Source organism: Nematostella vectensis, chromosome 2 (genome assembly GCF_932526225.1).
Source record: "Nematostella vectensis chromosome 2, jaNemVect1.1, whole genome shotgun sequence".
In the NCBI taxonomy this organism is placed as follows: domain Eukaryota; kingdom Metazoa; phylum Cnidaria; class Anthozoa; order Actiniaria; family Edwardsiidae; genus Nematostella; species Nematostella vectensis.
Window position 1 is genome coordinate 7,505,925 of NC_064035.1, and position 13,494 is coordinate 7,519,418.

General features: G+C 37.8%; 2 protein-coding genes across 6 annotated transcripts in view; one reads left to right on the top strand and one right to left on the bottom strand.

Annotated features, from left to right (window-relative positions):
• Window positions 1–824: 824 nt before the first annotated feature.
• Window positions 825–3,888, bottom strand: LOC5514341 (succinate dehydrogenase assembly factor 3, mitochondrial). The gene is made up of 3 exons (XM_001634474.3): window positions 3,662–3,888; window positions 2,112–2,304; window positions 825–1,352 (listed from the first exon to the last, which is right to left on the bottom strand). The coding sequence occupies exons 2-3, from the start codon at window positions 2,286–2,288 to the stop codon at window positions 1,182–1,184; spliced, it is 348 nt and encodes a 115-aa protein (XP_001634524.1). The 5' UTR covers window positions 2,289–2,304; window positions 3,662–3,888; the 3' UTR covers window positions 825–1,181.
• Window positions 3,889–3,945: 57 nt separating this feature from the next.
• Window positions 3,946–13,494, top strand: part of LOC5514340 (diacylglycerol kinase beta) — a 28,714-nt gene continuing 19,165 nt past the window's right edge. For 3 of the 5 annotated variants that reach the window (XM_048723444.1, XM_048723447.1, XM_048723446.1), the window contains exons 1-3: window positions 3,946–4,271; window positions 6,917–6,993; window positions 8,267–8,495. In XM_048723444.1, coding sequence (XP_048579401.1) covers window positions 4,175–4,271; window positions 6,917–6,993; window positions 8,267–8,495 — 403 coding nt within the window. In that variant the 5' untranslated portion in view covers window positions 3,946–4,174. Of the gene's footprint in view, window positions 4,272–6,472; window positions 6,745–6,916; window positions 6,994–8,266; window positions 8,496–13,494 lie in introns of those variants that run through there. The other 2 variants (XM_048723449.1, XM_048723448.1) reach the window with 2 other exon arrangements.

A 13,494-nucleotide genomic window follows, 5' to 3' on the forward strand; every position in this document is an offset into this window, starting at 1 on the left:
ATTTGTAAAACACAAGTCTTGATGAAGGACCATGAAAGACCATGAAAGATAAATGTGTCGTCTTGTCAAAGGGTGTGCAAAAATTGCAAAATCTTAGCTAGATAACAACTCAACCCTAGTCTAAATATTTACTGTGTCGGTGCTACGTGCTGGAGTGTGTCAATAAAGTCTTAGAATTCCAAAAAAAGCGTGACAGTACCCTTTTCGCCTGTGTATTTTGTCAACCAATTGGCACTTGCCCAGACGTGAAGACCCTTTTGGGGGTGATAGTCTTCAGGGGCGGGCAGCTGGCCAAAATGTAAGAGAAGGGGGGGGGGAGCACGCAGCATGTTCTCCCGAGAGGGGAGGGCAGGGACGTGAAGACCCTTTTTGGGGCGATAGTCTTCAGGGGCGAGCAGCTGGCCAAAATGTAAGAGAAGGGGGGGAGCACGCAGCATGTTCTCCCGAGAGGGTAGGGCAGGGACGTGAAGACCCTTTTTGGGGCGATAGTCTTCAGGGGCGGGCAGCTGGCCAAAATGTAAGAGAAGGGGGGAGCACGCAGCATGTTCTCCCGAGAAACATTAGACGAAATTCTATAAATTTAGTAAAATCCATTGAAAATAGTATCAGTTTCTTTAAGAAGAAAGGCAGACAAAAATATTCGTGCACCCCAAAATTTGTGTTCAGTCAGGAGTAAACTGGGGAGGTTACACAAAATAGAACGCCTAATTATATCTCGGGGGTAGTTCCCCATGCCCGTGATGTAATGTGCGTCTTTACGCTGGATACGAATCATAGGGGGTGCCACTTAAAAGTATCACAAAAGTAAGAATAACACAAACAGCTTTGTTTAAGCTATATATTATGTTGAAAAAAAGAATCAACAAGGTAGCAATAAACTGGCCGTTGGTCAAGAAGAACTGCTTTTTAGTAGAAAAAGAGGCTAGTATAGCACCAATACTGCAGGAAATTATGCCAGAGACGGACAGATCTAGTTTTCCAAAAAGGAAAAAGGGGAGTGGTCACCGAATGGGTGTGTCTACCCTCATCTTTTTCTAGTTTCTATGCATATCCAGTTTTGGCAGCCCAAAGCAGGAGAAAAAAGGTGGAAGAAAGGTTCAAACCTCTCAAAGCACCTGCCCCTCTGTGGTTCAGTTTTTTCTTCGTTCTTCTCCCACACGCTTTATGAGAAGAGCGAGTTATTAGATGTCCCTTGGCTCAGAAGAGTCAGGTTTTAATGCAGCTTCTTGTAAAGAGTAAAGCTGGCCCAGCTGTTCCTCTGTGAGACTCTCAATGTGTTCGTCCTTCAAATCCTTTCCTAAAACGTTCAGCTGCTGTGAGTTTACTTGCTGTTCTATCGTGTCTGCATATATCTGAAATAAGGAAGAACCAAGGAGAAAAGTAAAAATTAATTCTTAATGGTCAGATGAGAGGGAACTCCCTTTTTAAATGCAAGCTTAGTCCCTTTATTGGAAAATTAACCTTTGTCTAGTGAGCAGGGGCAGGAACCTAGTTTAAAATTCTGATTATCGGCCTGAAATTACAGAACTTTACAGATGGTCTACATTGCACAACTTTGTGGGTACCAGGGGTGGATCCATGAACACCAAAAAGGGGGGGGCCAAAACAATGGTTTCAAGAAACGGGGGCCAGATTCATAATACTTCTGTGGATCTTCTTAAACCTTTTATGTTATTTGTTGGCCAAATATCTGAAAATATGGGGGCCGGGGCCTTTTTGCCCATCCCTAGATCTGCCACTGGGTACACACAGCTGTAGGGTACAAGCCCCCTAGCTAAAGCTGTTTTATGTTGTGATTGTCTGGAACTTAACAAGCTTGTAAATTTAAGTCATTCACACATTGTTCCAGTGGTATTATGGAATGAGTGAAACAACTACTTGTCTTTCAGATTAGACAAATTTTTTCTTAAGAATTTTCAAGACATACAAGCAAATTGATAGATGTTTTCAGAGCTGTAGCAGACCTCAAAATATTATGTTTTTCTGGGGGGGGGGGGGGGGGGCACATTATAGAAGGAGGCATAGCCACACTGGTCATGTCCTTCTAAATTTTTAAATATTGGGGGAAGGCCTCAGTCCTGCTACTGTCCTGGTTTTTTAGAGTCATCTACCTTCCACTCTTGCATAAATCTAACAGCCTGTTCTTGTGATGCTTTCTTGTGTCGGCGAAACTCATCTTTGGCATACTGATCTCCAAGAGCCTTAATCTCTAAAGGAAGTTTCCTATGCAATTTCAAAACTCTTCGGTAAAGAGCTTGGATAGCAAGTGTGTGCCTTGGGAGACTCATTAAAAAATAACAGAACCTGAAAATACAAATAGTTTGTGATACAATTTAAGTACGCACATCTAAGGGAGTGTTCATTAAAGCCTAGGAGTGGGGGGGGGGGGGGGAGGGAAATATTTATAGGCCCTTTATAAGGAGGGCTCTTGATTTTTTTAAGAGTTCTAATGATATTAGAACTTAAAGGGAAAACAAGAAATCCAGACATGGAGAGCTGGAGTAAACTTCCACCAAATGTCATTCAACATCCTTTAGAACTATTTAGTACTTGTCATTTTAAATGACAATAATATTTTTAACTGAAGGGGGAGTTCTGAAAAGTCAATGCACAGTAATAGGTAACATATGGAAAAAAAGTATAATATCTTACAATCCTTTTTGGCAGCACCATGTGTGTGCTAATGTGTGTTATTTAGCTATGTGTCTGCTCAAGGTTCCACTGTACTTAGCTTATCTATTTTACCATTACTTTTTTAATTTAAAATTTATAATCCTAGGAATCCTAGAAATTTTCTCATAAAACATAATTTTTAATAATTCTGGTTCAGAGTTGATAAGAGTCAATGAGAGTTCAAGTCTTTCTAGCTCTCGCAAAAACTGCTAAAAAAACTGCTTACCCGAAAGACTCTAAACAATGCTCATTTATGCGATTAAACAGCAACAACCCTCACAGGGGCAGAAGAGGGGCAGGGGGGTGCCAGCCCCCACTCTTGAACGGATGTTTCTTTATATATAAATGTTTTTTTTAAACCAACAATGGGTTTTAAGTGGTACATATGCAACAGAGGAAAAATTTGTTGAACAGTTTAAAATCCTGTGCATAAAAAACTAGGTTATCCCCCCGCGCTTTTAAAAATAGCGCTGAAGAGTTCGAAAACACCACCCACACTTCCCCCCTAAACCATCAACCACCCCTCCCCCTAAAACCACCAACCCCCCACTCCACCGAAAACCATTACCCACCCCTCACCCCCAACTTTCGCCCCCCCCCCCCCCCCCCCCCCCCCCCCCCCCCCCCACATACACACACACACACTTATGGGACCGCTCTGCCACCCCTGTCTTATTGACTCTCATGTGGAATTCAAACATGTTCAAAGTGAAGGGGAGTCGATAAGAGTGTGTGAGAGGGCTAGATCAAACGATCATAAAGAGCTGAAACTCTCATCTCCGTTTGATCGAGCCTATGTACTTTTAATACTTAAGTATTATGCAATCGTCAATGTTCCTAATTTCTTAATGCGCCGTAATGCATACTATGATCATATATTTTGTATGTCGGTAAAAACATTTCCAAGGTGGAACATAACCACTTTGAATTCAAAAGCGGTTCTCGATACAGTATGATTGTTAAAGGTCCTTGTCAAATGGTTCCTTACCGGCGACTTGATATTTTAGCACTCTAAACGCTTGGCAGTAATCAACTAAATTGATTTCAAACTATTCCTTTGGGATTCAGTTGTTGGACTTTTCTCGTTACAGATCAGAACTCAATCGTGGGAGTACAAAACCAAGAAAATTATGAACAAATTTCCATTTGCGATCTTTTCACCTTTTGAACATCTCCGCGAAAAAGTTGAATGGTGGATATATTGCATGAATGGTCAGGCGTTCCTGGTCGTGGTCCCCAGTCCCCTTAGGCGTGGTTGTTTATGTTGAATGGAATGAGTCAGTCCGCGGTGCCAGTCAAACAACCTTAGATATGAGCTCTAGGGATAGAATACATCTGAATATATTTACAAAACTAATAATGTATTACGGCCAGGTGAAGGGCTTTGTGGCTCGCCAGCAGTTGGGGCTGCTTTCTCTCCAAAATGTTTTTTGAGATTGCTGGAATGGCCGATCAACAGAGGCATGTAATAGTACGCTAAGGGCTGTTGGATTTATCAAATATGGCGGAGCAACATACACAATCTACCTCAAATGCGAGTAGTGTTTGGAATCGCCTGCCACCGGAGGAGTTCCAACAGCTTCAGGAATACACTAAATGTAAGCATCCACTGTCGTTGCTATTTTCCCGGCTAGCCATGCCGTCTGAATCTTGCCTCGAAATTGGGATTTGTGGTGGTTTGATGAAATTTGCCCTTGCCCTTATAGCTATCGGCAAGTCGTTTCCGAAAGGAGGAAAGAACGAGTTGTAGAAAATCGTGCGCACTCAGAAGATAGACCTGCCCTTTAACGCTCCTTTAATCATAAAACGAACAATTCCTTTGGGAAATCAGGATGGTATTTTTACGCAAGACATATTTTAATCGCCGTCAAACCACTGCCGTTTGTTTATATCCTGGTAAATTTCAATGGGAGATTTAGAACGTAGTATATTTGCTATACTCGCGGATGATCGTGTCTCTTGGCATAGGTCTAAAGTCGTTTTTCTTTGATAGGGTCGTAGTGTATAACTGGCGTATTTTTGTAGGTTAGGCCATTTACTAGTAAACTAACCGAAGAAGTTTCCAGAGAGAAATGTGAAATCAACTCTACGATAGGAAGCAAATTGGGACGGAGTGATCAACTTCCTTAAAAACCATTTAAGGAGACTCACGGGCCTGGATTAGTATTCACTCTCATCTACCTCGGTTGAAATTCTCATTTCACGTTTATAAACAATTCTTTCCGTAATTACAGTTTTTGCCGCAAATTATACATTCGATTATAGGAGGCAACTCTCGTCAATTTTAATCTATGTCGCCCTAGCGCAAGATTTTTCTTCTAGATGGGAAATAGAGCGTAGGCTCGCTGACCTACTGCCAGCACTAGTGTGCTATATGTTTACATTCTATCTCGAGTAGTAAGCCGCCGTAGACATGTGTGGCTATTCTCATAACTGAAATGAAGGGATAGAGTCAGTCTGTAGCCGTGATAAATGATACAGCCAAAAACGTAAAGGATACGAAAATGCGAAATTGTCTAATTGTGCAGTTTAACTCTCGACAATGAGATCTAAAAAAACGCATTCAAGATGGCATGAAATAGCTTGATCTGGCATTAAATACTGACTTTTGAATCATTTAAGCACTGTCTTTGCATATTCTTTTGGATATTTAATTTTTCATGATAATAACTGCCGTTAGGCAAGAAGATTGTCTGATTTTTTTTTCAAATGTAAGCGCGACGTGACTCTTTTTGATTCCCAAAACATTTGACCACAAAAGTTGATTCTCGATATCACACTTATAAAAGCTAAACCGACTTTTTACTCAGAAGCTAGTTCATATATTTATATAATGTCGTGCCATTTTGAAAATATTTGAATATTAAAATCTCATATCTAGTTTTATGATAGTTCATTGCACTATTTTGGGTTCACTAGTTCTAAATAATCTGAAATATTTTTTTGGGAACGCTCTATTGGCGTTAGTGGAGTGCACCTATGGAAAACCCTAACTGCCAGGGTTCTTAATATGAGTAAAAATGTATAAGTGCCGAATCATAAAATATTTATTCTTTCTGGCAGATAAACAGTGAATTACAAATAAAACTTACTTTTATCGACATAAAGTACTGGTTTATTTCGTGAAATAGTCTATAGACTGCTGTCGTTGGTAGAAAAATGTCTGTGCTGAAGAACTGTTTTAAAGAATTTGTGCAATCTGAATTTTAAGATATGATTCTGATTTTAGTGATAATGATGTCGACAGAACGAACACAGTCGTGTTTTTTAATAAATGCGAACAATGTTGAAGATATTTCTATTTTTACATTTCTGATTGTAAACCTTAGATACGTAGTATCATAATTTGTTTTGAAATACTGAAATCGTTGCCATTTTTTCATTTATTCCCTAGTCATTAGCCTATTTTGTTTACTGTTCTTTTGATGTAGATTAATATTACCTTGTTTGACTAGAGCACTTGATAAATGAATTTTCATATTCAAATTTACGTTTTGTTATTTTACTGTATGTCCATTTTAGACCGTTATTTGTCATAATGTTGTGATCCACAGTTGCTGTAATAAAACTGGCAATTTTACCAACCGTTACCCTATAGAAAGTCCCTGTTTGTTGCAGGCCCCTGTGTGAGTTATCCTCAACAATATGGCTTTTCCCCCTTGTAATTGCAAGATTACATTTCCTCAAAATTCAACCAATAGCAGACATTACTGCATGTGTTGTTGTGTGTTCAGCAATCCTATTGGCCAGGGGACCATTTCATTGTGTATTATTTCACAGTCTTTTTGCATATACTTAGCATTGGGTGTAAAATGAATTTAAAGCCCAAAAATATGGCTAGGTTTGATAACAGTACTTTTGGGGGAATTTAACAAAATATTTGCGGTTTTGAGGCCAGTTTTGATGCTATTGGTGCAAATGGGAACCGAATACAGGTCTGCCTGCAAGCAATCTATGGGACAAAAAATGTATTCGCTTAGATACTTTGTCAGTATATAAGAATAATCATGGATGATGGGATTCCTACACCAGACACTAAAGTTAAAGCTATTATTGATACACTGAAAAAGTGTAAGTTGAATGTTCATGTGATATTTTGTGGTTCTATATTGACAGTGTATTCTCATATTTTTGTATAGGATATTAGATATTCTAGTCAGAAAAGTTTCTTCTCATTATATATTCAATCTCATCTTATTTCTTTTTTTCTATCTCCGTTCACTATTGCTTTATTTTTTCATAGATTCAAATACCAGCCGTTTAACTGATGTTTTAAAGCAATTCCGAGATGGTGTCTATCCAAAATATAACCCAGAACAGGTAGGTATTATATCAAGAGAAATGTGAAGCTCCAGATTCAAATCCAGCTGGCTCTATTCAACGTACTAAAATCTAAATTTACCATGTTACTTTTATTTCCATTTTTATGTCTATTTCATTCCTTATTTCAAAATTCTATTTTTCATGTTTTCTTATGTTTCTGATCTAGCAGGAAGCTTTTAAGTGTAGATTAGATGGCGTATTTCATTTTGTTGAGTATTCATTAGGAAAAAGGCAAACTGATAAATAATTATATGGTTATTTTTTTGGAATAAATTAAGTATTTAGTCTAACACTTCCAGTTATATCTGATGTTTGAAATACCTAGGAATTGTTTTTTTCTCTTAATTCCTGAGAAAAAGTGTCACTTGTCTTAAATGTAACTTTATACCACTTTAGCTAAAATGTTACTTGTTATTTGTCATATAATGAAAATCAGTTCCAATTTAATTATGCATTTGAATTACTCTAAGCAGCATGTTGGTGTATAGTAAATATGACTAGCTGTGAGACTCCCTTTACTATGATGACTATCTATACCCTTTATTTTATATTGCTTATGAATAATTATATTTGTGTTAAAAAAAACAAGAATATATTTCTATATTCCTGGCTCCTTAGCACTTATTTTTACTGAATACATGTAGTTAAATAAAGTGAGAGAACTAGGATTTTCCCTATTTTATTTGTCCCCTTGATACACTTCCTTGATTCATCTTATTTTTTTATTAAAATAGTGGAATTTGTTGTTATTAGATTCTAGCTCAATTCAAATGGGGTCTTTACTGTTTGTGGGCTCTATTTCTATTATTCTATCATTAAATAGTTTACTGAATGTAATAATCCAATTTTATTCATAATAAAAAAGTCACTCTGATTTAATGCATGATAAATCATGGAATGATTCCACAAAGTGATGTATATTGTGTCTTTTGTATGTTGTGCATCATAAATTCTGGTTTTTATTAAACTTATATGCAGTTCTTATGTAAATGTTCAGATTATAGAAAGTAATAAACAATAATTATTATATTATTATATTAAATTTATTATAATTTTTATTCTTTCATTATTTAAAAGCTTATTCTTTTCAAGTTATAATAAAATTAGCTACTAAGTATGTAGTTAGAATTATACAGTCGTTAACAAAAATGTTGACCCAGCCAGAAATAGATACCTTTTGTCTCGTCTTATGAAAATAGAAAGCAAAGGCATATTCTTGTACCAAACATGTTATTTACCCATTTTCATGCAAGGCCTTGTTTTCTTGCAGCCTATGGACTATGAGGGCTTTAAGTTTTTCATGTCTGCTTATCTTGGTGATGATGTTAGTGAGGAGCTATGCAAGCATCTTTTCTGGGCTTTTCACAAGGAGGTACCCGTCTCTAGCCTCCACTCACCTTCCCTTTCTGTTGGTATCTCACAAACAATTCTGGACAGTATGGCTGTTTCTGGATCCAATTCACAGCAAGATATATCGAAGCCAGACCCAAACAGAAGAGGTATGCCTAGTTAGTAGTTTGATTATCATAAGCATAGCTACAGTATGTGGGTGATGGGCTTAGGAGATATGCAATTCCCCCCTACCACCTTCTGAAATTTTTACAGTAGCAAATCAAGTCATTCAAATATGAGTGTTACCAGAGCCTGAAACAAACCACATAAACAAAAATGTTATTGGGAGTGGGGGAGTGCAAAGAATGAGCCAGAAGTTTTCTAAGTATTGTTTTCATTCAAGGAAGACAAATTTTGTGAAATCTCAAATAAGCCATCAACAAAGTTCTATACTTAATTTACCAAATTTTATAGAAAATATTGCATTTGCCCGTGTCAGCTAATAATGTAACAGGCAATGCTTTCTCGCACTAGGATGACAAAATAAAGTCTGAAAGAGACTATTTTTGTGTCCAACCTGCCATTTTTTTAGACTGGGATTTGTCTCCCACACTACCTCTTTTCCAAAAATGATGTTTGACCTTTTGATTTTAATGTACAAGCTAGCTGGCAAATATTTTTGGGATTGTGTCAGTGGTATTTTTACTTATGTGGACTGTACCCTGGACTGGACACCGACTGGATTCCCGAGACTCAGAAGCCGGATTCAACTTCGGCACCTATTTAGGAATTTATTCTTATAAAAATCAAGCCTCTGCCAGAAATGAGTTGATTGAAACACGGTTTCCTGTAGTAACTTTGCTAGCCGTTCTTATTTTAAGCTTTAAGTTATAGAATTTGAATGTTCTGGTTCTCACTTGGACGCAAGAGCAACACGAGTTAGAATCGATCAAACAGTAGTGCAACACGAGTTAGAATCTATAAAATACCATCGCAACACGAGTTACAATCGATCAAACACAAGCGCAACACGAGTTAATATGTCGTTAATATCGATCAAACACAAGTGTGACACAATTAAGTATCGGTCAGACAGAAGCGCAACACAAGTTACTGTACAATCGATCAACCACAAGCGCAACACGAGTTAGAATCGATCAAACAGAAACGCAACACGAGTTAAAAACGATCAAACCATAGTAGAGGGAGACCACTAACTATGATCAAACAGAAGCGCCACAATTGAGAAACCGATCAAACACAGTGTAACACAAGCGAGAATCGGTCAAACACAAGCGCAAGACAAGTGAGAATCGGTCAAACACAACCGCGATACAAACGAGAATCGGTCGAACACAAGCGCGACACAAGCGAGAATCGGTCAAACACAAGCGAGAATCGGTCAAACACAAGCGCAACACAAGTGAGAATCGGTCAGACACAAGCGCAACACAAGCGAGAATCGGTCAAACACAAGCGCAACACAAGTGAGAATCGGTCAAACACAAGCGCAACAAAAGCGAGAATCGGTCGAACACAAGAACAACACAAGTGAGAATCGGTCAAACACAAGCGCAACACAAGCGAGAATCGGTCAAACACAAGCGCAACACAAGTGAGAATCGGTCAAAAACAAGCGCGACAAAAGCAAAAATCGGTCAAACACAAGCGAGAATCGGTCAAACAAACACAATCGCAACACAAGCGAAAATCGGTCAAAGGCATCGCAATAAATTTGAATCGGTCAAACACAAGCTCAACACAAGTTAGAATCGGTGAAACACAAGCGCAACACAAGCGAGAATCGGTCAAACACAAGCGCAACACAAATTAGAATCGGTCAAACTCAAGCGCGACACAAGTTAGAATCGGTCAAACACAAGCGCGACACAAGTTAGAATCGATCAAACACAAGCGCGACACAAGTTTGAATAAAAAATAAGTTCAAGCGCAATAAACATTAAGAAGTTGCAGTCTTGGGCTTGCTTCTAGAGAGGGTTGGAAAACAATCCTCGTCCTCGTGGGAACCACCCTTTGAATGAGTAGTATTTTCCTTTTTTAATGTTGATTATACCTATTTTCAAATGTATGCGGAATCCCGTGTTTCCAATGTTCTGTCATTGGACATAGGCATTCGACAATGTAAGTACTTCGTGGATGCCATAAGCATTCTCATATTAAAGACAATCTCCCAATCGAGTTCCTAAAATATCACTACATGTAGTATGTTGCTGAACTCCTGTCTACATGATCCAGCCGCTCAAACTATAAAAGCTTTTAGCAAAGATCTGCGCTGGAGAGAAATTTTCCTTTAATATTTACAAGACTCATCTGTTGAAGACACTTGCAGAGTTGGGAAATCATTCGTGTATACGATACCAGAAAACGCTACTATGAACACGGAGATGTCAAGAGCTGTGCTCGCTTAGCTATATTTTGTAAGCTTTATTGATTCTAATCAGAATTTTTCCGTTCTGGCAATAAATATATATTTGCTTCCTAAAAAGAAATATTAATTGTGTAATAGACAAAAGTTGGGGGAAACATATAGTTTTGGGAAACATCTAGAGTGGGGAAATAAAACAACTATAGGGCGTTTTGCTTTATCATAAACATGTTGAATTTCCTTATTCAAGCAAGTCAACATAGGTTTGGTGGCTGATCAAGAATTATTGCAATGTTGAACGGCCTGGGAACATTTGAAGTTTGCCACATTACCATGTTATAAAACACAACTGTATTGCTATTTTATCTTTTTATACGTGAATCCGAGGCGGATAACCGAGCGACACATGGTGGAAATACTAACTTCTTTGCCGGTTAACTGCCGGTTAACCAGAAGGCGTACAAAAATATGCTTACAGCTAAGCAATCGCCATCTGTGTCCCCGTGCACGGCTCTTGACGTCCCCGTGTTCAGAGTAGCGTTTTCTGGTATCGTATACAAATGATTTCCCAACAAAGACTGCTCTGCAAGGGACTTCAGCGAAGCTATAAAATGGAGAGCTCCTCCACCTCGGGCTCAAGAACGATCAGTTATCAATCAGCCGTCAATGAGTCAACATGTCAGGACAATTGCTCTGAGCGCTAAATTCAAACTTCATATTCTAAACCAAAATAAATATCATTCCTAGAGTTGTTTATCTAAAAATGTTTAATTCTATCTATCGTAAGCTGTGTGCGCTCTAAAATACAAGCATTTTCATCACAGCGCGAGAATACTTTACGCAGGTGAGCTTGATTATAGATAGCGCAAAATTTAAAATTTTTCACTGAAAACGTGAGTGGACAGTGAATCACTTTATCAATTCTTTAAAATAACTGTCTTGTTACCTGTGCAAAAATATATATAACGATCAGTTATCAATCAGCCGTCAATGAGTCAACATGTCAGGACAATTGCTCTGAGCACTAAATTCAAACTTCATATTCTAAACAAAAATAAATATCATTCCTAGAGTTGTCTATCTAAAAATGTTTAATTCTATCTATCGTAAGCTGTGTGCGCTCTAAAATACAAGCATTTTCGTCACAGCGCGAGAATACTTTACGCAGGTGAGCTTGATTATAGATAGCGCAAAATTTAAAATTTTTCACTGAAAACGTGAGTGGACAGTGAATCACTTTATCAATTCTTTAACATAACTGTCTTGTTACCTGTGCAAAAATATATATAACGATCAGTTATCAATCAGCCGTCAATGAGTCAACATGTCAGGACAATTGCTCTGAGCGCTAAATTCAAACTTCATATTCTAAACCAAAATAAATATAATTCCTAGAGTTGTCTATCTAAAAATGTTTAATTCTATCTATCGTAAGCTGTGTGCGCTCTAAAATACAAGCATTTTCATCACAGCGCGAGAATACTTTACGCAGGTGAGCTTGATTATAGATAGCGCAAAATTTAAAATTTTTCACCGAAAACGTGAGTGGACAGCAAATCACTTTATCAATTCTTTAACATAACTGTCTTGTTACCTGTGCAAAAATATTTTTAGGCTCAGAGATCAGCAATATTTTACAAGAGACTTATAACTTGTAACCGCTAGTGTGGCAGTGTTCTAATTAATTTATCTTTGCAAATTTGAGCCCGGTAGTGGGAGGAGCTTTATCTTTTATAGCGAAGCCTCGTGTTTACGTGGTTTCATGGTTTGAACGGCTGGATCCTGTCGAGAAAGGAATGTTTGGCTTCATGTAGTGTGATTTTAGGAACGCGATTGGAAGTTCCCTTCTAATTTGAGAATGCTTATTACATCCAAGAAGTACTAGCCTTGTCGAATGACTTTGTCGAATGACAGAATTGGAAACCCGGGATTCCGCGTACATTTGAAAATGGGTGTAAGGAAAATGCTAAATACTAAATCCCTATGACATTTGCTATTGCTTCCCTACTCATTTTTTTTCTGGGGTTTAGTTTTAAACCGCTACCAATAATAAAATAATAATGAGAGTTCCGACGTTCCGAGCGATAAAAATTTCGTAATTTCCATTCCATTTTATAAACTTTAAATCTATAAAAACTGAAAAAGTTCTCAAGTAAAGAATAACTACGAGATAATTTTAAAAGTTTGGTTTCCAAATTTTAAATATATATTGTGATACTAAACACTTCCCATAAGCTCTGTATTGATTGTACGTACACAGTATTTACTAGTAAAAACGCCTTGCACGAATGCACGTGACTTCAAGCTAACCAATCAGTGATGGCATGACTCGTGATTCGGTAAAAGCGTGTCGCCTTGTTTAGGGAAAAATAACAACTTTACTGGAAGTTCTGCTAACATATAAGCGGCATGCCCAAGAAAATGAGCCGAAATTTTCCTTGCCATTCAGCTATGAATATCTAACCAACTGTTTGTTGGGTCGAAGAAATGTTATAACAAAAAACGTTCAGTGAAAATATCCGTATTTTTTATGTTAAAAGAAGCTAAAAGATTCCTGTAATGCCTCGAATTGCAGATAATTTCAATAAAGAATCTTACATATTCTACATATAGGGGCATTGACCGTGTCAAGAGAACATAAATGTATATCAGTACAAGAGCCGCCACATGTTTAGATTTTCAGTAACTCAGAAATAACCGACAAATCATTACGGGAAGAGCAGGTTAGCCAAAGGCGCTTGCTTTTCGCAAGTGAAATCAAGTCATAGAACAAAATATCA

Bases quoted from the DNA above. Each gene is read 5' to 3' on its own strand.
- LOC5514341 (XM_001634474.3), bottom strand. From the start codon at position 2,288: ATGAGTCTCCCAAGGCACACACTTGCTATCCAAGCTCTTTACCGAAGA. The intron at 1,353-2,111 runs GTAGATGACTCT...TCCTTATTTCAG, and splicing joins GATTTATGCAAGAGTGGAAG to ATATATGCAGACACGATAGA.